This window comes from Grammomys surdaster, unplaced genomic scaffold (genome assembly GCF_004785775.1).
Source record: "Grammomys surdaster isolate TR1022 unplaced genomic scaffold, NIH_TR_1.0 168, whole genome shotgun sequence".
Classification (NCBI taxonomy): Eukaryota; Metazoa; Chordata; class Mammalia; order Rodentia; family Muridae; genus Grammomys; species Grammomys surdaster.
Genome location: NW_021604616.1, coordinates 1,120,368 through 1,145,682, shown reverse-complemented (window position 1 = coordinate 1,145,682; position 25,315 = coordinate 1,120,368). Strand labels below are relative to the sequence as shown.

The following is a 25,315-nucleotide window of genomic DNA, read 5'->3' as shown; positions in this document are numbered from 1 at the left end:
CAGCAGGCAGACAAGCATGGTGCTGAGGTAGGCGCTACGAACCTACAGTGTGATCTCCAAGCATGAGTCAGGGAAGAGGCCGTAGGAATGATGCCAGCTTTTAAACTCTCAGAGTTCCCCTACTTCCCGGTAACATACCTCCTCCAACAAGGCCACACCTCCTAATCAGGTTGGGACCGGGCATCTAAATATGTGAGTTCATCGGGGCCATTCTCACTGAAACCACTATAGCTTGTGTGCATGTGTGTTTGTGTGTGTATGTGGAGTGAAGAAGCACTTTTGTGTACATGCGTATGGAGAGCAGAGTATAACCTTGGGTAATAGCCTTAGAAATGTTGCCCGCCTCCTTTGAGACAGAGCCTCTCATTGGTTTGAAATATACCAGTTGGGCTAGACTGAGAGGTCAGTGAGACCCAGGACAGCCTAAACCAATTAGAAAAAAATGCCAAAGCAGAAAACCTAGGAATGGAAATTAGTTTTAATCTGAGTTTTAGGAGAGATGAGTTGGCATTAATTCTAGAGTTTAACATAGTTTCCTTGGAGTCCTGAAGGGAGGAGACCTCATGCCACAAAGAATGGACTCACCTCAGGAAAGGGATGAACACTGTTTGAGAAGAAGGCAATGTCAAAAAGTAATCCCCTCCCCAAGCTCTTGCCACGAATCAGCTAGCCTTTGCCTGTGGTTAGTTTTAGATTTTTTTTCTAATAGTCTGAGCTTGGACCCAGAGTAGGCTGAGAGGTTTTCTGGGAATCTCTGAGCTCAAACATCATAGAATAGCAGAGAGTCATATGTGCTTAGTGGTGAATGCCAGAGAAACTTGCTGGCCTGGTCCTGTGAGAGAAAGTTAAGGCGGGTGAGCACGGCTGTGTGTGCTGGGTAAGTCAGCCCAGCCGCCCTGCCGCCCTGCCCTTGTCCTGCCATCTCCAGCTCACGTCATTCAGTAGCATCGTCCCTCTGAAAGGCCAGATTGCTGATGATGTCCATGATGTTTTTGGTCATTGGACTAAATGTGGTTGGGACTTCCTGTGCCTGGAGCTTCCTTGCCTTCCCTGCTGTTCCTCTGGAGCCATCCTTTCAACTGTAACTCCTCTACAGTCCGTTACCAGCCTATTGCACACCAGCAGCATCTGCACACTGCCAGTGCTGCTCTGCAGGGATGCTCAGTCTGTATTACCTGTTACAGGATGGCAACATGCTCCAAACCCAAGCAACCCAGGAATACTGTCACTCACCGTACAAACTTAAGGCAGGCCACCTGCTCACGCTGGATATAAATACTGATCTTGGTAGATTAGGCCTAACTGAAACGTTTTTTTCCATTAAAAATACAGTGTTTCTGAACATTTTTACTCACTAGTATTTGAACCCACAGATAAAAATTTTAGTTTAAATTTAAATTTTAAAATAGAGTTCTCGAACTTGTATTAAAAAGGTATAATAACAAAGTATCGAATCTAATTAAAATTACCCATGTTTGCTTTAACTCTATTAAATATGAATGTTCTGTCTCAAATACTACCATAAGTAACAGGAAACCTTGTTTTCCCCCATAAACAGCTATTTTCAGGGAGTTTGGAACATGCATCGGCTGGCAGTTATATTTTTCTAATCAAGGATAAACGAGAAAATGGAATGTTATAATGTCGTAGGGAACTGGCAGGCCTCCACAGGCTTAGTGGTAGAAAGAATCTGTGGCCAGAAAAATAATAGAAGCCACAAGCAAGGCAATCAGGTGAGGGTATTTGCGTGGCAGTAAAGGCTTATCCCTGGAGTGATGGACAGGCTCATCAGCCAACCACCTGCTATTAATTATAATTACCCACACAAAGAACTGCTGCATTTGTTTGAGACCACCCCTTCTCCATATGAACAAACACGAAGGTTAAAACACTCGAGTGTTATTAGTTTATCTTGGACTAATATTCCCCACTCCTAGATGTCGGAGCCACTTTATTGTCACGATTCACTGGGGTCTTATTCTTATGAAAAGAGAGACTTTTGAAACAGAACAGTAGGTCCTGGGGAGATGGCTCAGTCAGTCATGTGGAAGCATGAGGACCTGAGTTGGTTCCTGGGTGTAAGAAAACCAGGCTGGCACAGCTTCAATGGTGGCTCCAGCTAGCCATGCTTAGCTGCAGGAGGCCTACTTTCATCCTTGAAGCCAACCTGACAGGAGCATTTTTAACTGTTGGCCATCTTGAAGGCCTATGCATGACATTGTTTTTACACTGACCTCAAGCTGATGGCCAGAACATAAACTGTCCCCTCTCTTTATCTGAATTAGATTGTGATAATTGTTTGCACAGTTTCGTTTAGAGTAGAGCCTTTCTTTGGACAGTGGTAACAGGTCGAGTTTCCAGCTCCTGTCCAAGAGACTATTCTGTTGACTCTCCCTGTTGGTCTCTCGCTTTTAATGGTCAGCCCTCCCTGTTTAAAACCCTCCCAGACTCTTGAATGGCACCTCCCACATCAATGCTTAACTTACTCAGACATTCAGGAAATGGGCAAACCAGTTAAGTCGGGGCTGTAGGGTCACCTGGCAAGAGTCAGAGCGGATGGAGGAATCTTTGCTACCTTCACCACACACAAGCTTCCTGGCAGGTGCTGGGTGTATACAAAGTGAGGATGAGGTGGTTGGGGGAGGGAGGATCGGTCAAGCTTGGCCCATCTAGCCTTCTTGGGGCCATGCTCACACGATGGCACATAATGCCTTTCCCCCATGCCAAACTACATTTTGTTTAATATGATATACAGTTTCTGTAATCTCTTAAGCTCTAACATCCCATGATATTAATTCCTTCTACCTAAGTTTTTCTTTTCCTATTGGGCACATTGCTTATTTTATTACTGTAGGGGTACTTTAAAAAATGGGATGATCCTTTATCTTTAAAATCTTTCTAAGAAAAGTGAGTGTGGAAGTTACTGATGACTTCTCATGACATTTCTTTTTTTTCTGTGCTTTTTGAAAAGCCATATGTAATGTGATTTCAAAGATCCACACTAATGTGTTTCAAAGATAACCCTGAGTCCCTTTGGAGCATATATGCAATCAGGATAATTCTATCGGGAGTAGAGAACGGGGCACTTAATTAAACGTTTACATTTGGAATATAAAAGAAGGTTACAAATGAATGTTTACAATAAACTTCCTTGCACAGCAGCCATGAGACTGGGCATCGGATGAGGTGCACAGCTGGAAGTCCTCTGCACCATCAGTACAGATGTGCTGGTGGGAGTCAGTATTGTTTTGAGAAGGCTGTTTATGGGGTGATGGGAAGGCAGGTGGGCACCAGTCTGGGAAACTGATAGTTCCTGAGCAGGGTGGAGGAGGGCGCACTGTATCTGTACACAGGATTGCTGCAGAATGCTTTGCCACTTTCTTGATTAATTACAAGTTATCAAAGAGTGACGTCTGTAGGTGCACTTAAATTATTTGTCTCTTTCTTAAATCATTGGGCTTCACTTTCTGTGCACTCTGGCTGTTCGCTTCTTGTTTGGAGTGTGTCTGTGCTATGGTAGGTCTGAAGATTTGTCTGTAGAAAATCTAATTTGGATGTATGGTTCTGTGCCCTGAACTTCTGACTATAAATGCAGGATGCATTTTGTCACCACACAGATATGCTGTGATATGTAGTCCATTGTCACAGTGGCAGGTAAAATTGATGTGTTGGGATTTTTTTGCACAGCCTTATTTCTAAATAGTCATCTGGAGAATAGCATCACTACCTTTTCAGATCCTGAACTTTTTCTTTTTTAATATATCAATTATTTGCTTGTATTAATCACTGAATGTTAGAAAGAAAGTGCTGGTTTTCAGGGAACGTTATTGCAACTGAAAGACGGAAACATTAGGTCAGGTTGTCTAAAGAGCATCTGCGTTGAGAACTTCCGATGTAGGGATAATTATGCTTACTGTTTAGAAATAAGTTCAGTTCAGAAGAACATGTGCCAAAGAGCAAAACCTCAGGAAAACAGATGTGAGGTAGGGAAGAGGCTGAATCCTGTTTCCATTCCAACAACCACAGGGCAACACCATTCCAAGAACAGCTGGATCTTGACCCCAGAGAGTGGAGATTCCAGTTCTTCTATGGGGGGGTTGGGGGTGTCATTCTTGGATGCCTCTGCTGAAGGGCCCCTACTTTTTTCTTTGTTTACAAAGCTATGTGCAAGCTCAATCATGGTCTTCTGGCCCAGAGCATGATCTCTCCTCATAGATTTGATAAGCTTTCTGAAGGAGAAATTGGAGGGTGGCTCAACGGACAAAGCATGGGCGTGCGTGAGAACTATGTAGTAAATTTGGGCACCTCAGTGTTCCGTCAGGGATCGCATCATGCTTGCAGCTATGAGAACCCATGTCCCAGTGACCTGTTAACCTTGTGATTAACATGGCCAGGTCTGTATAAAAGAGCCCCAGTTAGTGTGTTTGTGAGCGGAAACCATTCTTTTTGCTTGATATTGCGATGCCAGCGACTCTCAGAAAGAAGCACTGGGCCAACGGACCATGGTCCTCCTGGGGATTTTCTGAAGTGGCTTTTCCTATAGGACTTTCTCACAGTGACTGTCTTCTTTGCCACTTGATGCCTCCAAGGAGCACTGGGCTCCTCTTAAAGCGCGCGCGCGAGAAAGGCAGACCAAGGGTGGCTTAGCTCTGTTTCTGTTTGCTACTCCCTGAAAGTACAATATTGTATCTAATGTAGGTGAAGACATTCTGTGTTTCTTTAAAACCATGAGACCAAGCAAGGCCAGCGTGCTGCAGGCAAGTTAGTAAATAGACTAGATCATGGAGAAGGTGTACCTGAAAAATCCCATATGGAACTATGTAAACACTCTAGATTTAAATGCAGAATAAAGAACCATTATGTGTTCAAGTAACCATTGTTCTAGAACTCAGACAATTTTTGCTGGCATTTGACATACTTGGCTGTTGACAGTAAGAAAGGGCCTTTTTTAATGGATCGGGTCATTTGCGTACCTTTTCTGTGTTTAAGCATCTTCTGTGAGTTCTTTTAAAATCTTTGTATTTATTTATTTATTTATTTATTTATTATTTTATTACTTTATTTATGCGTGCCAGTGTGAATGAATGCCACATGCATGTGGCTGTCCACAGCAGCCTAGGGAAGGGAGCAGAGCCCTTGGGCTGTAGTTAAAGAGGTTGTAACCCAGCATCCATGGACAACTCAGGTCATCTGAAAGAGGATCAACCACTCTGAACTGCTGATCCACCTGTCCAACCCCTAGGAGTTCTTTCAGTCTTTCTTTCCTAGTCACAGGAACTGAGGACCATTTACTGTGTGCACATAGTGGTCACGTGCCAGGGTGCTGCTGTTTGCTGGGCTGAGAATCCTCAGACTGTTCCTGAGCCAGTCGCTGGGGCCGTTAAAGCTCCTGTAGGTCATAAGCTTGGGTGGGTCTGAGTTTGCACAGTTGTTCTGACTGAGAGAAGCTGAGGAAGCCTGGGGTCACCAAGGTAATTGCTTCCTATCATGGTGTAGATGCATCCACGTGTGTAAAACTCAGAAACTGTAGTTATTGTAAGAGGGCCAGGGTGATGAGGAATTGTAAACTGATGTTTTCCTCACATCTCTATGCTGATTCCAATATTTTTTATAATTTTGAATACTAATAGGTTAATCTTCATTAAGAATAGTGATAACTAAAAGTAATTTTAAAAGTTGTAATGTGCCACTGATGACAGCTTTCTACCACTCATGTAAGGAAATTGTCATTGCTTTTTAACTACCTGATGCCCAGAAGGTTAGGCTAGTTTGCTTCAGCTCTTAATTTACGTCTTTAATGTTGGTTTTAGGTCCTTGTTGCAGGAATTTCATGAATTGTCTCACGTATTTCTTTAAAAACTAATTGTATCCAGGAATTAAAAAAAAACAAGCAGAGATCCTGAAAATTAAGGTTATTGTCAGTAGGACAACTTCTTCCTTTGTCTTATTTGTTTATGTAGATTGTGATTATTATAACAAAAGTAAGATGTTACATCTTTTACAAAAACTTTTAACCTTCATAATAAAATTACCATTTTGTTGTTCTGAGCACGGTAACTACGTATGTCACCGATTGTGAGCTACGGTGAGTTTTCTTCTTCCACACCTCTCACTGTACTAAAGATAGGTCAGGATGCTCAGCCATGTGTGTCTGAACACCCTTTGGTGCATTTTAAATTATGAATGTCATTGAGTTGCTGTAAATGATGTTGCGAGTGCTTCCAGGGTAAATAATCTCCATTATTTATCATCTAGATTCCACCATCAGACAATTCTAAATACACTTGGCAGGCTTTTGTGGCATTTCTGAGGAGTTGGCTGCTTGGGTGCCAAGGTACAGTCGAGTGAAACAGCTGATAGCTTCATGGCCACGCCCCAAAGGCTGACAAATGGCCTTGACCACCACTGATCATTTCTGGGACTGAAAGGATGCCAAAGGACACTGAATCTTGAGTCATCTCTAATAATTAAGAGAACCTTGGAACCTTCTGTTTAATGTTTATTTCCACTAGGGAATTGCTTCAGAGTGTAATATCCTGCATTGACAATTTCATACATGTAAACAGTGAACATTAGCATTTAGCCTTTAGTTTTTAATTTTCAGTGTCGTCATGCATAACATGTGGTATTTATACTGAGCACAGTTGTATATCTGACGCCCTTAAAACATATGCTGTCCTTGTTATTTTCCGGGGAAAATATATGAGATGTTAGACGGTCACCCTGTATACTTCAGACACTGAGTTTATAGCGTTCTTAGCACAGCATTGTCAGAGATACCCTGCATAGAGTTTCTCTACACTTGGAGCAATCTCTGCTCACTGAGATTTTATTATAGGCTGCGTTTTCCTAGATTTAGCAGTTTCAGGCTTTTCTTTGAGTTTTCCTAGCATGTTAATACCTTCTCTCTTTAAACAGTAAGACACCCTGGGAAGGGCAGAGCTAGCCTGTGACAAATTTGGGAGTCATTAGAAGTCCTGAGCCCAGTCACACTAACCTGAAGCTATAACCTTGAGTGGAGATACATCTGAGATTGTCTTGGCAATCCTATAAATTCCTTACAGAGACAGGACCTTTGTTAGCCTTGCCTCAAGTGATGCCTGACTTTAATATAGGCACCTGTTTTCTCAGGGTGATGACTTTTTGTTTCTTATTTATTTAGTTTTTGAGACAGGGTCTTCCTATATAGCACATGCTGGTTCATTTATTATAAAAGAAAAATATCATTTTCCAGAGCTGGATGGTGAGATGAATTCAGAGTTTATGAGAAAAGAGACAGGCTACGCATACCCAGTACATTCTCCAGAGAGCAAGGATGATGCTGGCGTCCCAGTAAATATAGGATTAAGCAATTCTCACCTATTTCTAGATTTTTTATTAATTTTTTAATTTTGACTAGGAGACAGAGCTTCAGACTCTCCAAAGGCCTCCTGCCTTTCTGAAGTGTACTTTCTGTATGTTATGAGTTATGGAATTTTTGTTTTACTTGCTAATCAAAGCCAACACCTTAGGATAATTATTAGAAGTCACTTGTGAAGAATTTTTGCAAAATAGTTGGCACACTTGTCATTTCCCACAGTTCATGAGCCAAGGAGGTTGGTTTACAGGGGCTCTTGAATTTCTCTCGTTTCTCTGAGGCCACTGAGGTGACTTAGTGGGTGAAGATGCTTTCTGAAAAGCCTGAAGAGCTCAGTTCAATCCCCAGGTTCCACATGGGAGAAGGAGCGGACCAGCTCCCTTTGGGTTGTCCTCTGACATCCCAATGTGCACTGAGGCCTGACTCATCCAAATAACTAACTATGTGAAAGCAAAAGGAATAAAATGACATTTATAAAATGAAAAGAGAACCTAGCAACTGTACGGTGCTGCCACTGTGCTCCTGGGGACTGAAGACCCTGTCCTAGGCTGCCACTCTGCTGTAGAGACCATCGCCCTTCCCCCAACCTTCCTGATCCCAGGGAAACACATGCACATACACACACCACACACATGCACACACACACACACACACACACCACACACATGCACATACACACATACACATACACCCTACACATGCACTCACACACACACACCCCCCACACATGCACACATACATGCACACATGCATTCACATGCATGCACAAATACAACTGTGTATGAATGCAGAGAGAGAGAGAAAGAGAGAGAGAGAGAAGCATTTAGAAGACAAGTCAAATCATTTTCTCGGAACTTTAAAAAAATAATAGACACTTAATCTTATTTAAAAATAAGCAAACAAAACCTCGCCTGGCTTTAAACCACATGTCAGCCCCACAGTTATGGTGTGGCCACAGTGCTGTAGCTAAGTCTAGCCTCTGCAAAGGTCAGCTGGAAGAACTTAAGGAGAGTCTAGCGTTAAATAACACCGTCAACCAAATGGACACAAGACACACATCCTGTTGGGTCCAGAGGTCTTTCTCCTCCGTGTCCTCCATCCCCTCCAGCTCTAACACTCTTTCTGCCTCCTCTTCTGTAGGGGTTCTCTGAGCCCTGAGGGGAGGGATTTGATGGAGACATCCTGCTTAGGAGTGAGGGTCCCAAAGTCTCTCACTCTGCACATTGTCCAGCTGTGGGTCTCTGTATTTGTTCCCATCTGCTGCAGGAGGAAGCTTCTCAGATGATGGCTGAGCAAGGCACTGACCCTGTGGGTCTAGTAGAATGTTGCCACGAGTCATTTTATTGCTGCATTCCTTTAGCACAGTGGTTCTTTACCTTCCCAGGCTGAGAGCTTTTCGATACAGTTCCTCTTGTTGTGGTGACCCCCAGCCATAAAGTTATTTTATTGCTACTTCATAATTGTAATTTTGTTACCATTACGAATTATAATATAAATACCTGTGTGCAGGATATCTGCTATCTCATAGGAGTCACAACCCACATGTTGAGGACTGCAGTTTGGCAAAACAGTAGTAGTTGGTTTTGCGCTGAGTCCCTGGCCTATCTGATCCCAGGTCCTGGGCTACCTAGGCAGTGTTGAAGATGGGCTTCGTCTCATAGAGTGTGCCTTAAATCCCATTGTATACTGGTTGGATACTCCTACAAGTTTTGTGCCACCACTGCACTACCACACCTTGCAGGCAGGTCGCTGCTGTAGATTAAAGGGTGTGTAGCTGGCTTGGGTTTACCTTTCTCCTTTGGTAGTGTGTAGAGTCCCTTCCAGTACCACGGACACTAGTCAGTACGGGTGAAGGCTCTGTGTAGGCACCAGCTCCAGTTCTCCATGTTTAATGAGCTATGTAAGTGTTGTCTTCAGCAACAGGGCCTTGTTCTCACTTTGTGGAGAACAACCAATAGCCCCAACAGTACCCTGAATTGTTTGGGAGTTCCCAATGGGACTCATGGCCAACGACTCAATTAAATATGACTCATTTCCTGTAGTAGAAAGTTCCTTTGGAGATCAGAGATATACAGTTGGGCCACATCTCCTCTGTTCTTAGGCCATCCCATTTAGGTAGCTTCATACATGTATATATTTTAGGAAGCTTCTAGTGCATGAGGTTCATTATGACTTTTCAAATGGCCTGGAGTTTTATCTGTTCTTTTTGTTTGTTTCTTTTGTCTGTTCTTTTCTGTGTCCTGTCTTTCAACCCCTCTTCCCTCACTCTTATTGTTTGATCCTCCTGTTCATTCCAGTTACCCTCACCCTCGTTCATCCATAACTGTCTAGTCTGTTTCCCCATCTCAGGGAGATCATTCTCTCCCCGTCAGGTCCCTTACTTTATACAGAACCTCTGAGGTTATATGGACTGCAGCTTGCCCATTAAAGACTTACCAACTAAAATCTACACATATGCTAATGCATACTGCAGACCGGGGCCTCTGACCAGATGTGGTCTGGGTTACCTCACTCTGGGTGATCTTTTCTAGTTCCATCTACTTACCTGAAAATTTCACGATGTCATTAAAAAAAAATAGTAAGAGTCTATGGTGTAAATGTACCATGTTTTCTTTATCTATCTATCCAATGATGGATGTCTAGGCTTTTATGAATAAACTAGTGACCAGGTCAGCCCAGTCAGTCAACAGGTTCTCCAGCGCAGGAGTGAGGATTAAAAAGAAAAAAGACAATTAGACAACATTGTACCATGACCTCAGCCAGTTCTGAGGCTGAGGCAGGTTTTTTTTTCCCCAATTTGCTTTTATTCCATTTTAATTTCATGCAAGTATTAAGGTCAGTTCTAGGTTGAGGAACTAGCAATACAATAGATGCAAATAGTCAAGGAACGAGCAAGGCAATAAACAAAGTCCGATGATCACTCTCGTGATCACTGTTTCTAAGGGCTTGTCAGGAGGACAAAAATATCTGAGCCTACTTCCCTGTCCTAGCCTAAAATTTAGATTCCAGACTGAAATTACTTCTCTGTTTAAGCCTAAAATTAGATTCCTGCCTGAATTTACTTCCTTGTCATGGCCCAATGTCAGATTCCTGCCTGAAGCCCATTTGCTTGTCCTTGGTCAATGTCAGATTCCTGCCAAGTGGTCCCAAAAGCTCTCCACAGAGTGGCAAAGAGCATGGTTGATCAGGTGGCTCTGTAGTGGGGTGAAGTGTCCTTTGTGTACATGTCTAAGAGGCACATTTATACCCAGCTAACTGAGGGGCTGTGACATTGATTTCTGTAGTGGATGTATACGTTTGCACTCCCACCAATGGATGAGTGTTCCCCTTACCACATGCCAGCACAAGCTGTCAGGTCTCTCACTTGTACTTTTGATCTTGGCCATTCTGACTGGTACAGGATGAAATCTCAAAGTAGTTTTGATTTGTATTTCACTGGTGACGTAAGGATGTTGAATATCTCTTTAAATGTTTCTTGGCCACCTGTGATTTCTCTTTTGAAAATTCTCTGTTTAGATATGTACCACATTTATAATTGGGTTGTTTCCTTATATTGAATTTTTTGAATTCTTTATATAATTCATATTGTCCCCCTATCAGGTGTATAGTTATTAAAAACATTTCCATTCTGTAGCCTGTGTGCTGCTTTGTCAGATGGCATCCATTACCACACAGCAACTTTTTAGTTTTATGAGGCCCCACTTGTTAAATTTCATTTTTAGTGCCTGTGCTATTGGTATTCTATTCAGAAAGCTGTGTGCTCGTGTTCCAGACTATTCTTCACTTCCTCTCCTACCAGATTCAGGGTATTTGGTTTTATGTTGAAGTCTTTGATCCATTTGGAGTTGAGTTTTGTGCAGGGTGATAACAATGGATCTATGTGCATTCTTCTCCATGCAACCAACCAACTTGACCACTACCGTTTGTTGAAGATGCTGTTTTTTTTTTTTCACTATGTATTTTTGGCTTCTTTATGAAAAAACCAGATGTCCATAGGTGTGAACTTATTTCTGGGTCTTAAATTGAATTCCATTGATCAAGATGTCTATTTCTATCCCAATATCACCATGTTTTTATTACTGTAGCTCTGTAGTACAACTTGAAATTGGGAGTAGCGATACCCCCAGCAGTTCTCAACTTGCTTGGGATTATTTTAGTATTTTGGGGGTTTTGTCTTTCCACATGAAGCTGAGAATTGTCTTTTCAAGTTCTGTAAAGAATTGTGTTGGGTTTTTGATGGGGGATTGCATTGAATCTGTAGGTTGCTTTTAGTACGATGGCCATTTTTAATATATTAATCTTACCAGCCCATGAAGATGTCTCCATCTATTGATACCTTCTTCGATTTCTTTCTTTACTGTCTTCAGTTATTTTAAATTATTATTTTATATTGTTATTAATCAAGTCTTTCACTTTCCTGGCTAGAGCTACCCAAAAAATACTTTTTTTTTTTTTTATTTTTGAGACAATTGTGAAAGTTGTTTCCCTGAACTCTTTCTCAATTCATTTGTCATTTGTATATAGGAAGGCTACTGATTTTTGTGTATTGATTTTGTATCCTGTGGTTTTGCTGAAAGTGTTTATCAGCTCTATGGATCTTTCTGATGGAATTTTTAGGGTCACTTATGTATACTGTCATATCATCTGCAAATAAAGATACCTTGACTTCTTTTCTTCCTATGTATACCCTCTTGATCTCCTTCAGTTGTCTTACTGCTCTAGCTAAGACTTGAAGTACTATATTGAACAGGTATATAGAGAGCAGGCAGCATCTTCAACAAATGGTAGTGGCCAAGTTGGTTGGTTGCATGGAGAAGAATGCACATAGATCCATTGTTATTGCCCTGTACAAAACTCAACTCCAAATGGGTCAAAGACCTCAACATTGTCTTATTCCTGATTTTAGTAGAAATGCTTTGAATTTCTTTTTATGTACATTGATATTGGCTGTGAGCTTGCTGTAAATCACCTCTATTATGCTGAGGTATATCCCTTGTATCCCAAATTTATCCAGGACTTTTATTATGAAGGGGTGTTGGATTTTTGTCAAGGATATCCCAAAGCTTTCAGCCTGTTCAGGTAGATAGAATAGAGTCTCCAAACTGAGTTGGGAAGGGCTGTAAGGAGGACGGGGAGCAGTTAAGAGCAGGAGACAGTTAAACATGCAACACAAGTGTGTCTTACTATACCATTAACTATTAAGAGCAACAGCCTATTAGATAATAACATGATATGTCAAACAGTGGAGCATGGAGAGACAAAAGCATTTTGCAATCTGTATATTAATATTGATGTGGCAAATTTTCTGAAATAATGGAACTGGTTTTTAAGCACTGAGGATAAAACTATATGCATGTGAAAAGTAAAAATTGATTTGTATAGGGAAGATGAAACAGATCAAGAGCACATGGTTTCCCATCCTCATAGAAATCTTCTATACATTTTTATTATTAATAAGGGAAAATTGTATTAGTAGAAAATAACATTAATAGAAAAAGTAAAACTCAGAGACTGTCTTAGGACTCTGTGGTTGAGGTGTCAGGACACTGTAGTGCTGAGGAGAGGGGATGGTATCTCCTACTGGGGGGCTGCAGTAGCACCAAGACCACCTCGCTCCAGGCTTCAGCATCCAGCTGCCCCTGCTGTACTGGAAACAAGGAGAGGCAGATGGAGAAAGATGCAGAAGAGCCACTGATCTCCCTGCCCTGGGTAAATCTGCTTTGTCCTCAGGTGGTTTTTATGTAAGGCTTAAATAATGTGAGTTAGTGTTTTCAGAAGGTTCCCCTCCCTATGAAATATCTGATCCGCAGCAGTTTAAACCAGCCACTCACCGTGCAAATGGTTACGCTGCCCTCCACACTGACGAGCATCCATTGTTGCAAATGGTTACTCTGCCCGTGATCTCCCTCATCTCATGGTTTCTCAGTCCTGCTTAAAGATGTACAAAGTTTCAAGTGCTACCACATCAGATTAGCACTCTTAATTGATGGCTTTAAATACAGCCCACCCCAGGCATGGAGACTTAAAACAAAAACAAAAAAAAACAAAAAAAAAACAAAACCAAAAAACAAACAAAAACCAAAACAGAACAATTTTGTGGCATCTATTTTCAAGTGTCGGGAGGCAGTTCTGAATCCAAAATGTAATATCAGGTTCTGGAAGATTGATAGAAATATGAATTGGCTGCCCAGTGAAATGATTGCCTGACATGGATTTGTTTTGTTATTTCAAGGGAGTGAGAAAGATAGAGCGTGGATTGTATGAACAATTTATCGACTACAGATTTGGAGAAGAAATACTGTACCAGATAGATCTCTGCTCCATGCTGAAGAAAAAACAGAGCACCGGTTATTACCACTGCGAGTCTTCGATCGTGATCGGTGAGTGCTGTTGAGAACGTCACTCAGTACATTTACTCTTGATTTCTTAACATCACTTCTAAGATAAATATTCCAGGCTAGTTGTTAATTCTTCAAAACACTGTGGGTTTTTGATTTGTTTTGTTGTTGCTGCTGGTTTGTTGCTGCGTTGGAAATGTGTAGAGAACGTTCCTCTCAGCTTCTTAGGTCTTGAAATATCCACAGAAATTTGTCTCTGTTTAATTTTATTTCATGAACGTAAACCACATGGCCACGCTGCTCCCCATCTGGCCTTATCATGGAAGCTGCTATTAATAGTGGGTAGTGACTGGAAGTTTCACTGCGGGAAGAGGAGGTGGAGGTGGCCTGTGACGGTCAAGGCTTTGTACCTTCTATAAAGAAAACATGCTTGGAGCAGAAGTTAAGATCTACACACAGATGGCTCAGTGCCCATTCATGAAGGCCGCCTGTGGGGTTCCGTGGGACCAACCCCACTTAGTTTCCAGGAGGAAAGTGTGCATAGGAAGGAACATTCGTTCCTTAACCAGACAGCTGCCATCACCCACCTTCTGGAAGGTGGGTACGTTTCACAGGAGCCTGCTCTGTTGGACTCAACTATACTATTTCCAGTGAGACACCATGGCCAAGAACTGAACTTAAAGACAACCTGATGGATATGTTTTTAAAGTAGCATGAAGATATATAGACATTTGTAAATATTTCAAGTTCTTCAGCCAAAGTACTTTCTCTTCACATCAATTAAAAAAAAATCCTGTATTGGATCTACTTATATCCTAAAAGAACCATCTAATAACTGAAGTTTACTGAAGATTTTAAAAAATGTTCAAGAGGCAATTTTATTTTCGAATCCTCATTACAGAGAGCCACAGCCATCATCATCCCGACATTACTATCCCAAAGGTCTGTCTTAAGCAGAAGATTTACAGTGGAGTTTGAGTTTCACATCTGCAACCCCCCAGTCCTGTCTCCAGGAGGATGCTCACGCTTTCAGACCTGCACAGGGCTCCTCTTCTGTCAGGTTCTGCTGACGTTCACACAGGGGACATACAGATCCTCTGCCGAGTGTGGATTTTGGCAGCTTTTCCAGGTTTCCACTGTAACTAGGTTACAGCAACCTTGAAAAGGGGTGCGGTGCTTCATTGGCTTCCCAGCTGATTAAGACAAAGGAAGAAAAGATAGATTTTACCAAAGATCCTGAGATTTGCATTATAAAACCTATTGTGTAATCTGCTCAGTGGCCAGCAGAGGGCTCTGTTCCACCAGCCCCACTTCAACCTGCTTCAACAGGCTTCTGCTTTCCTGTTCTTTTGCAGGCTTTTCCCCCAGTCAGGAATATTCATCCATCCACCCTCTTCCACTGCAGAGTGACCGTTTCATTCTGCCACAACCAATTCTGAATTTTTCTACCATTTAACTTTTTAAACTGTATTTTGCTTATTACGAATACTTTTTTTCTATACATCTTGTTTAATGATGACAATATAAATTTTAAAATGCTTCCTTATAACATGATTTATTATAATTAAGTTTTATATAAACTGGAGTTTCCCCTTTTCTTTGCATATGTGCCTGCATAGAGGCCTGGGTCTCATTTGTTACTCTCCACCCTGTTTCTGAGGCAGGGCGTTCACTGAGGCTGGAGCTCACTGGTTGGTTAGAGTAGCTGATCAGGGATCCACCAGGATCCTCCTGTGTTTGCTTCCCCAACTGGGTTTGCAGCCTCTCTTCACCATGCCTGTGGTAGGTGTTGGGAGTTGAACTCAGGTCTTTATACTCAGTGCACTGAGCCACTGTCCCAGCCTGCATCTGTGCCATGCGTCTCGTAGCATTACTGCTATTCAGATAAAGATTGGCATGGACATCTGATTATTAAACCCATGAAGCAGGGGGTTGATTTTACGAATATATGATTGCATTAAAGGTCTTTGGATATCCCTCCAGCTTGTACAGTGTGTACTAACGATCACACACTGGTAGCCCTAAGTGCTGTATTTGATTGGCAAATAGTTTTGACTCTTTCATCGTTTGAGCACTTGTTATGGTTTGAAGATCAAATGTCTCTTATTGGTGTGTGTAGTGGCACCGTCTGGGGACACTATGTGACCTTTAGGACAGTGGCTCTCATCCTTCCTATTGTTGTGACCCTTAAGTCAGTTCCTTATGTTGTTGTGGTGAGACCCCACTCCCATGAGATTATTTATAACTGCGAATTTTCTACTATTATGAATCATAATGTAAACGCCTGTGTTTTCTGATGGTCTTGAGAGCCCCCCTATGAAAGGGTCGTTGGACCTCTAAGGAGTCACGGCCAGCAGTTGAGAACCACTGCTTTAGGAGGTAGTAGAGCCTGGCTGGAGAAGGTGAGTTGCTAGGGATGGAATTTGAGGATCTCAGTTTCCTGATGTGCAGGAGTATGAGCAAGCTCCCATAGCCATGAGCTGCTCCTGCTGCCAGCTCTCCTGTGTACAGAGGATAGCCCCAGCTGTGAGCTGTGAGCTTTCCTCGCCCTTACTGCCAGGGGAACAGATATGCTCACCAATGATTTTGTACTACAAACTTCCGATTTCTGCCTTCTTGTGAACACCCCACCATGTGCCTCCACTTCCTGCATAGAGTAGCAGGCTCACTTGAGTGTATCTGAGTATTCACCCTGCCGACTGTACATTCCCACTGTGACCATTTCTTCTCTGTGCCTTCCCATGGAGTAAGTGTTAGAGGAATTTGAGAAGATGTGCTGTGGTACTGCCCAGGCCAGTGAGGCTCTGTCTCTAAGGATGAAAGGAAACACCAACGATCTATGTAGAGTACCAGGGACTCAAAGCATTGAGCTCGAGTAGTGCAAACAAAGCACTTTTTATTATTATTATTAAAGCAGCAAAACATGGACAGATGTTTATAGTTCACTTAAATGAATACAAGCACAGTGAGTGAATATACCTGGCATTATGTCTTATCATCTTTGGTCTTGTGTATTCATTTTTCATAGTTTATGCAGTTCTTTCTAGAAGGCCACCTTGTGAGAAGAACATTCTGCACTCAGCCCCATTCATAGTTCTCAGTAGGTTTACAGCTTTCCTACATGTGCTCTCACAAAGTACAGGGGATGTCTTCAAATGTTAGGAAAGACACATTTGAGTTGTCTCATAAATAAAACTTGGGATGATAATATGCCTACCTATCATTGAGCTCCTTGGAAACCTAACATCACTTATCAGCTAAAATTTTAATCTAGAAAAGGAACCCAGTTTTTCTGATGTAGCCAGGAATGAGAATGTAGCTCAGAAACCCTAGGGCTGTGTGGGTACTTGACTTGAGTGGGGTATTTTAATAGTGCTTAGGCATCTGTGTTTCACTTACATTTCCTTAGGAAAGGCAACTGACCCCTTTGTACAGTTGATGAGCAATTTAGAGTTTTCAAATACTGGTTTACTTTCAAGTGAGACATACTTTATAGGAAGCAGTGGCATATTTACTTATGACTTCTCAAAGTAGAGGTAGAAACAATTTTGGAGTGTGTGTGGTGGTTTTAATATGCTTGGTCCACAGGGAGCAGTGGTACTGTTTGGAGGTGTGGCCTTGTTGGAGGAGGTGTGTCACTGTGGGGGTGGGCATTGAAGCTGTGCCCAGTGCAGAAGAGGCAATCTGCTCCTGTTTGCCTTTGGAACAAGATGTAGAACCCTTAGCTCCTCCAGCACCGTGCCTACTTTCATGCTGCCAAGCTTCCTGCCTTGATGATAATGGACTGAAGCTCTGAACCTGTAAGCTAGCCCCAGTTAAATGCCCTTTATAACAGTTGTCTTGGTCATGGTGTCTGTTCTCAGCAATGGAAACCCTAACTAAGAGAGGGGGACTCCACTTTTTTTTTTTTTTTTACTTAATTATAATTATTTAACCTGGGATATCATGAAATAGAATAAGACACAGCCCTGGAGAATGATGCAGTATCAATGGCAGCTAAGATGGCTTCTGAGAAGCAGAGAGGAAAGAAGAGGGCTTGTTCCTTGCAGTAGGGGCTTTGGTATTGCACCATAGAAGAAGTTTGTAATTTTGTCTTTTGGGAGAGGCGAGGGGGAGGAGAATTTAACTGAGGAGCATGAAGGAGATGAGGGTAGAGTAAGAGGCATTTAGAGCAGCGGGAGGGAAGCTTTGGGCAGAGGCAGTGAGAACCAGCAGTGTGCGTGGGTGAGGAGCTGCAGACTGAGGCTTCCTAGGCTTCATGTATGTGTTAGCTGGTGAGCGTCTGGGTAGGACTGTCCATGCTGAGGTGGTGAACACATACCAAAGAGAACTGAGAGAATAGTTGAGGGATAAGTGGAGCTTAATACTCAGATGCTTACAGAAGCTTCTCATTTGTGATGGGCTGTATTCAACCCAATAAACTCACGGCAACTTGAAAATACTGTAAGTAGAAAGTGCATTGATACACACAACCTAATGGCCATCCTAGCTTAGGTTAACTGTGGCATGCAGGTTAACCTATAGCTATGTAAATTATTTGACACAGAGCCACACACGCATGCATGTGTGTGTGTTAAGGTCAGAGGGCAAACTTGTGTATTATTTTTCAGGAGCTGTCCACTTTTCTTTTTAAGACAGGATTTTTCATTGGTCTTGAACTCACTGAGGAGGCTTAGCTGCCTGGCCTGCAAACCTCGGTGGATCGCCTGACTCTGTTTCCCAGAGCTGCAATTACAAAGAAGCCAATTCACCCTTCCTCTATTTTGTTTTATTTTAATATTTAATATTTAATTTAGTATTTTAATATTTTTATCTTCAAACTTTATTTTATTTTTTATTTTAAAAAGTTGTTTCATATAATACATTCTGATCACTCTTTTTCCTGTCCCTAACAACTCCCAGAGTCTCTCCACCTTCCTACCTACCCATGCCTTTATCCCTTTCTTTAAAAACAAGCAAATAAAAAACCCCAGAAACTAACTATCCCTCTCTCTCTCTCTCTTTCTCTCTCTCTCTCTCTCTCTCTCTCTCTCTCTCTCTCTCTCTCTCTCTCTTTCTCTGTCACACACACACACACACACACACACACACACACACACCACAAACATATCACAAAATACACCAGAAAACACACCACAAAACACAATCAGAAACCAAAATATGTAAGCAAAAGACTAATAAGAAAAAACCGCCCAGACACAGCATTCTGAGAGTCTGAAGTGTGGGGGTTATATCCAGTGAGGTTCTTTGGAGAAGACTAATTTTCCCTTTATAACTGTTCACCCACCTTTTTATGTGGGTTCTGTGACTGAACTCAGGTCAGCAAGCACTTTACCGAGTAAGCTCTGTCTACCTCCCACCCCATCACCTTTGAAACAGAGTCTCCAAAGTCACTAAGTAGCCAAGGATGGCCCTGAGCATAGGATCCTCCTCACTTCACCTCCCAAGTGTTAAGATCTGCTAATACAACTTTGACTAAACGTGCGTATCCAGATGTCACAGATACACATAACATTGTGTGTAGAGTACTGATAGCTTGCTCTTGTGATCATGTGATCGACAGACAGTTGAGCTCCACCTCAGGTCTGGAGATGGAGTCATACTGCACATTGCTAGCCCAGGAAGAAACCACAATTCAGATGGAAAGTACACTTCCTGCTGACTGTGTATTCCTTTGCTCTACCATTAAGTTGAAAATTGGAGCTGAACCATTGTAAATCAGGACACCATGCATGACTGAGTTTGTCCATGGTAGAGACCAACAGAACACCTTGCCCAGACTGTAGGGTTGAAAGCCTGAGGAGAATTCCGAGTGAGCCAAGTCCATGAACTAGCCCAGAGATCCTGCTCGCTGAGAATGTCCCCCAGGAGAGCTGTAGAGATCATCCCTTTAGTCTGAAAGGCCTGTCATGTTCCATCCAAGCTTTTCCAGTACTTGAGCCAGAGATGATTTAGCCAATGGTGAGGACTTTGGTTTTGAACGTGCAGTTGGACATCCGACTGAGGACCCTTACCTCTGACTTGAGCATCCCAATCTTTAGTGATATGTAACTTAGGGGCCAGGACAGAACTCTGAAGACATGAGCTGTGCACTCACAGTGTGTGTGTGTGTGTGTGTGTGTGTGTGTGTGTGTGAAAGAGAGAGAGAGAGAGAGAGAGAGAGAGAGAGAGAGAGAGAGAGAGAGAGAGAGAGCGCTCTAATGGGCTACCCACTAGGGCTTGTGTGCACTCACAGTGTGTTTGTGTGTGTGTGTGGGGGGCTCTCTACAGAAAGGAGCACTGTGAGGAATGGAGACATGGCTCAGCTGTTAAAAGCACTTGTTCTTCCAGACCTGAGGTCAGTTCCCAGTACCCATGATACCCATGAGGGTCTCACAACTATAGATAAATCTAGTTCCCTTCTGTGCGCTCGCTCTCTCTCTCTCTCTCTCTCTCTCTCTCTCTCTCTCCTCCCCCCTCTCTCTCTTTCTTTCTCCTTCCCTCCCCCCTCACTTGCACACATATAAATCACCATTATTTTCAAAAAAGATAAAAATAAATAAATAAAAAAAGCAAGCCAGTGTGACTCACCTCAGTCAGTAACTCAGAGGGAGAGGGAAATTAGTGGATTTTGTTTATCCTCACTAGGTGAAAGACAGGAGAGAAATTTGAGTGTCTTTTAGAATCCTTGAGCCTAGACCTTTGTTTGATAAACATTTAAAATCTTTAGCTCAACGGTATGTGTATGACTCATCGTATGCCCACTTGAAGATCCACTCAGTAGAGAGAAGTATTTAGTGATAGATATGTCCTTAACTTCCTTAACTGTCTTTTCATTTTCTTTTTGCAGTAGGAAATTGCACTTCATTGTGTTTGTCTACAGATGAACCATGGTTCTAATAACTCGCTAAATACCTTTGTGGATTTTAAATTCTTTGAAAAATATTTTAGGTTCACCAGCTCTTTGAAGTTAGTTTCTTAGACATCTTTAATATGTCCTTGAAGACAAAGTTGTTTTTTTGTTTGTTTGTTTTTTAAATAAAAATATAAGACACCATTTGCCCCTCTCACTGGGTCAGCAGTTACCCTGGTTATGCTAAAGCAGTGGTGAGTGAAACTGTGGCCAGTAGGAATCAGGATAGCTGCAGTTAACAACAGTAAAATTTATTAGTTTTGAAAAACTGATTGTGTGTGTGTGTGAGAGAGAGAGAAAGAGACTCAGACGTGTGTGTGTGTGTGTGTGTGTGTGTGTGTGTGTATCTCTGTCATGTGTATGTTTGAGATGCATGCTTGTGATGTGTAGACATAATTTTTCAGTCTATTTTATTTGGGTTCTTTTCTCTCTACCTCCCATCCAACCTTTATTTCTTCTAACATCCCAACACCAGGTAGGGGAGAAAGGTTAGAGGGAAAGGTGATGTGGGTCTCTAACATTATTACTTCCTGTTGCTTAAGGGCATTGAGTTCCTTGGGGCAAGTCCAGGCTTTGTCTCATCAGGTTGTCTCCAGTTCTCCTCTCTTTTCTCTCCACCACCAACAGCAGCAGGAGCAGGATCCAGTAGGATCCTTTAGACCGATCCTCCCCTGTCTCTCTGGCCTCTCTCAATCGTTCCCAGAATTAAACTATCTGCAGCTGGCAGATTCACGCCCCTTCCAGGGCACATACAGGACAAATAATCAGCTGCTGCAATAGCTGCTGCGGACAGTCTGAAGCAGCCCCATATCCCACACCTGGGAGTGAAAACCAGAAACATGTTTACATAATATAACTGGGCTTTTAAAGGAGCCCAAACTCTCTTGTCAGTGGCGCATGCACACGAGTGCTTTAGTCCGTATGTTTGCATACAGAGGCCAGCACAGGACAGCCAGGGTCCTCTATTGCCTTTCACCTTGAGGCAGGTCTCACTGGACTAGAAGCTCACTCCTTTTTCTAGCCCTGAGGGGTGGTGGATCTGCCTGTCTGTGCCCACAGCACAGGAGTTCGTTATGCGCATGCTCGTTTGAGGTCAGGTCCTCAGGCTTGCAGAGGAAGCATTTTTATCCACAGAAACATCTGTCCAGCCCCCTCCCCCCAAATCCAGCTATAAAAAAAAGGAATATTCATATAAGACTACTCTTATTGTGAGGTTGGTAATTAATTGCATTTCACCTCAATCTTTGTCTCTTTAATACTTCATGTAACAGAAATTGCAAGTTCGTGTGAAGCGTTTCTGATGAGCATTGAGTCAAATTGGCTTGCAGAGAAGTTCGTGAGTGACTATAGACCCTGCAGTCTAAAGTGGCCGTTACCCTTTTTCCAGCTGTTTTTTTTTTTTCTTGAAGAATGATTGACAGATTATGGTACTGACAATTGACAGACTATGGTACTGACAGGTGCTTTTTAAAAAATAAAAACACGGACTTGTCATGGTGTACAATTAGAACTGCGGATGATAAAAACTAAGATGCAGATAATAAAAACTCTTATTCTGAAGCAAAATTTGGGAACCCAGCTCTGGTGGGATGAGTCAGAGAGTAAGGCTGCGTGCTGCCATGCCTGATGTCTTGAGATCAAACCCTGCAACCTACTCATCTCTGACTTTGCAGACGCCATACTCATGCTCCAGGGTGAGAAGAATGTTGGAACTCTCAACTCTGCTATCAAGGAGCTTACCACCATCCTAAACTTAAAGCACTTCCCCCAGTTTTTATCATGGGGAGCCATGTACCCAGATGAAGAGCATCCAAACATTGGAATTCTTGGGTCATTTCTTTATATTTGTATGAGTCAGACAAAGCTTTAAGATATGTAACTGACAAGATTAATCCTGGTGTGGCTCACAATATTTTAACTTGTGTGTCAGATGTTAATCTGGGTGCTGGTACAAAGTGGCAGCTGTGGTCTAGGCTAGTCTGAAAATCCATCCATCTGCTGGTGTGTGGTCACACCTTGTGGTTTATTAGACATCTTGTGGGGAGCGTACTAAAGAGGCTGCACTAAGTGGGAATTCTCTTCTGACAAAACGAGCTGACTAGAATGGACCGGTAATAGATTACCTTGTGTGTCATTTGTGGAGCCTTCAATTTTAAGTGTATTTTCAAAAAGTTAAATATTGAACTCCTAGTAAAAAGAAAAAATAAACGCTACGAATAGAATTCTGGTACAGGGGAGTTGGTTTTCTTTGTGTAGCCACTGGTAGGGCGGTCATTCTCCATTGAATGGATGGCAGTGTGTCCAAGAGTATATGGGCAGTACAGATTGTACCTGGTGATCTTAAAAACAAGAGAGCCAAGAGCACACAAGTTGAGTGGGTCGGGAAGGGGGTGGGAGTAGGCTGGTGAATGTTATCAAAACACGTTTATAAAATTCTCAGAGAACTAAAAATAAAAAATAATGCAGGGAATTATATAATTACCAGGAGATAAAGCTAAAACATAGCATTTCTTAGACTCTGGAGAACTATTTAACCATTAACTCCCATCAATTGTGGTCCATACTACAATCACTGAACCCACTCAAGACGGGCCATATCAACAGTCAGTCAAGGAAGGGGGCGGGGCTTCCAGGACTCTACTCTTCGCCTCTGCACTCCTGGCTTTTCATATATTCTGGAGAGGGGAGTCACCATCTGTAGTTGTATGTCCTATCACGGTATGCTGAATCCACTGGGCTCCAATGGATGGCTGTAAACCCACAGGGACATGGATGACCTGGTTAATCTTAGGTCATACAATAAAATAGACATAAGTGCTAGAGAGAAAGTTATGAGGAGGTGGGAGGGAAGGTGGCCTATATGCAAGACATGCATATGTGAAATTGTAATGAAAGTAAAATAAAAAAAAACATGGAATTAATATGAGGAGATCATGTTGCCAGCAATCAGTGCTCGCTAATCCATCACACTACCCTGGCATCTATGATAAAAGTTTCACTGTCCTAACTACTACTTAATATTTTCTAAATGCTTGGCATATGGTTTCTGACATATGGTGTTATATATGTGTGTATGGAATACTTACTGCAAACATATTCTCACTTTTCTAATAATAGAACACCTGTTTTTTATATTTATTATTAAATTATCATTAAATACTTGCATTATTCCTGAGCCTCCATTAGATGGGTTCATGGTCAGCACTGCATTTCAAAAGCAAGGATGCACAAGTAGGTTTCTGTGTAATGTTTGATATAGCATATATGTATATATTCCATAAGCAGAGGTTGTGAAACTGCTTGCTCACATCCTGGTAGCCAAGAAACAGAACATCTGTACTATGTGGCTTTTCTTTTTCTTCTAAAAATCAATTTATTAATAGTAGTAGTATTGTTATTGGGTTTTCAAGACAGGGGTTTTCTGTGTAGTCCTGGCTGTCCTGGAACTCGCTCTGTAGACCAGGCTGGCCCAGGACTCACAGAGATCCATCTGCCTCTGTCTCCTGAATACTGTACTGGAATTAAAGGCATGCACCACCACTGCACAGAAAAATATTAATTTTATTGTGTGTGCAGGGCTATACACATGCATGCACATGGAAGCCAAAGGCTGATCAGGTGGCTTTTTCAATTGCTCACTAAATATTTTGAGGCAGTCTTCCACTAAACTCTGAGCTTACAGATATAGCTAGATCAGCTGCCCAACAGACCCCCAAAATCTTCCTGTTTCTGTCTCCCCACCGCTGGGAGTACATTTGGGTGCCACCATATCCAATTTTTTTATATGGGTGCTGGGGATTGAACTCAGGTCTTCATGTTTGTGCTGCAAGCACTTCTCAAGAGTACCATCTCCCCAGACCCCTTTTAGTCCCTTTCTTATTCCATCAAGGCTCCTAGCCTGTGGGATGGTGTTCTTTCAGGGTGGGTCTTTCTTCCTTAGCTAATCCCCTCTGGACACACCCATCAGAGATACTCAGAAGTATCTCTCTCTTTATTCTAAATCGATGGTTCTCAACCTGTGGGTTACAACACCTTTGGGTCAACGTGTTCCAATAAAAATACATCCTACATAGTAAATATTTGCATTATGATTCACAACAGTAGCAAAATTGCAGCTATGAAGGAGCAATGGAAATAATTTTATGGTTGGGGGTCAATACAACATGAGGGACTGAATTAAAGGCTGGAAGGAAGCATTAGGAAGGCAGTGTTATAAATCTGGTTGACAGAGACGAACAACTATCATGATGTATGTGAGTGCACAGTGTATATGCATACACGGATGAAGAGGCTTTAGTTGTGTTAGCTATGATAAAGTTGACAAATGTACATATTATTCAAAATAATCTGGTGATGAGAGGAGCTCACAGGAGACACAGTTGTGATGCACAGTCAGTAGTCCTTCTCCATCTTAGTGAGGGACAGGAAGAACCGGGGTGAATACAGATCAGAGAGAGCCCTAGTGAGCCAGCAGAATGCAGAGCTGAAACTCCATGAGCGAGGTAGACTCAGCTCTTTTCTAGTTGTGGTGCTGCTTCCCAGGTACACAGCGTTGTGCTCAGTGCTTAATGACTCCAAACCATCTATAAAATGAGGACAGTATTTGTCCTGCCCCCTCCCCCTCCCCTCCCCTCCTCCTCCCCTCCCCTCCCCCCAAGTCTCCTGTGAACACTGAATGAGGCTGAATGAGGTCGTGAGGACACTGTTAGCATCAGGCCTGACCACACT

General features: G+C 42.3%; 1 protein-coding gene across 1 annotated transcript in view; it reads left to right on the top strand.

The window, feature by feature from the left end:
- Akap7 (A-kinase anchoring protein 7) overlaps positions 1 to 25,315 on the top strand; it is a 69,729-nt gene that overhangs the window by 5,623 nt on the left and 38,791 nt on the right. Inside the window, exon 3 of the mRNA XM_028766465.1 lies at positions 13,590 to 13,737. Within this exon, the coding sequence (XP_028622298.1) occupies positions 13,590 to 13,737 (148 nt within the window). The remainder of the gene's footprint in view (positions 1 to 13,589; positions 13,738 to 25,315) is intronic.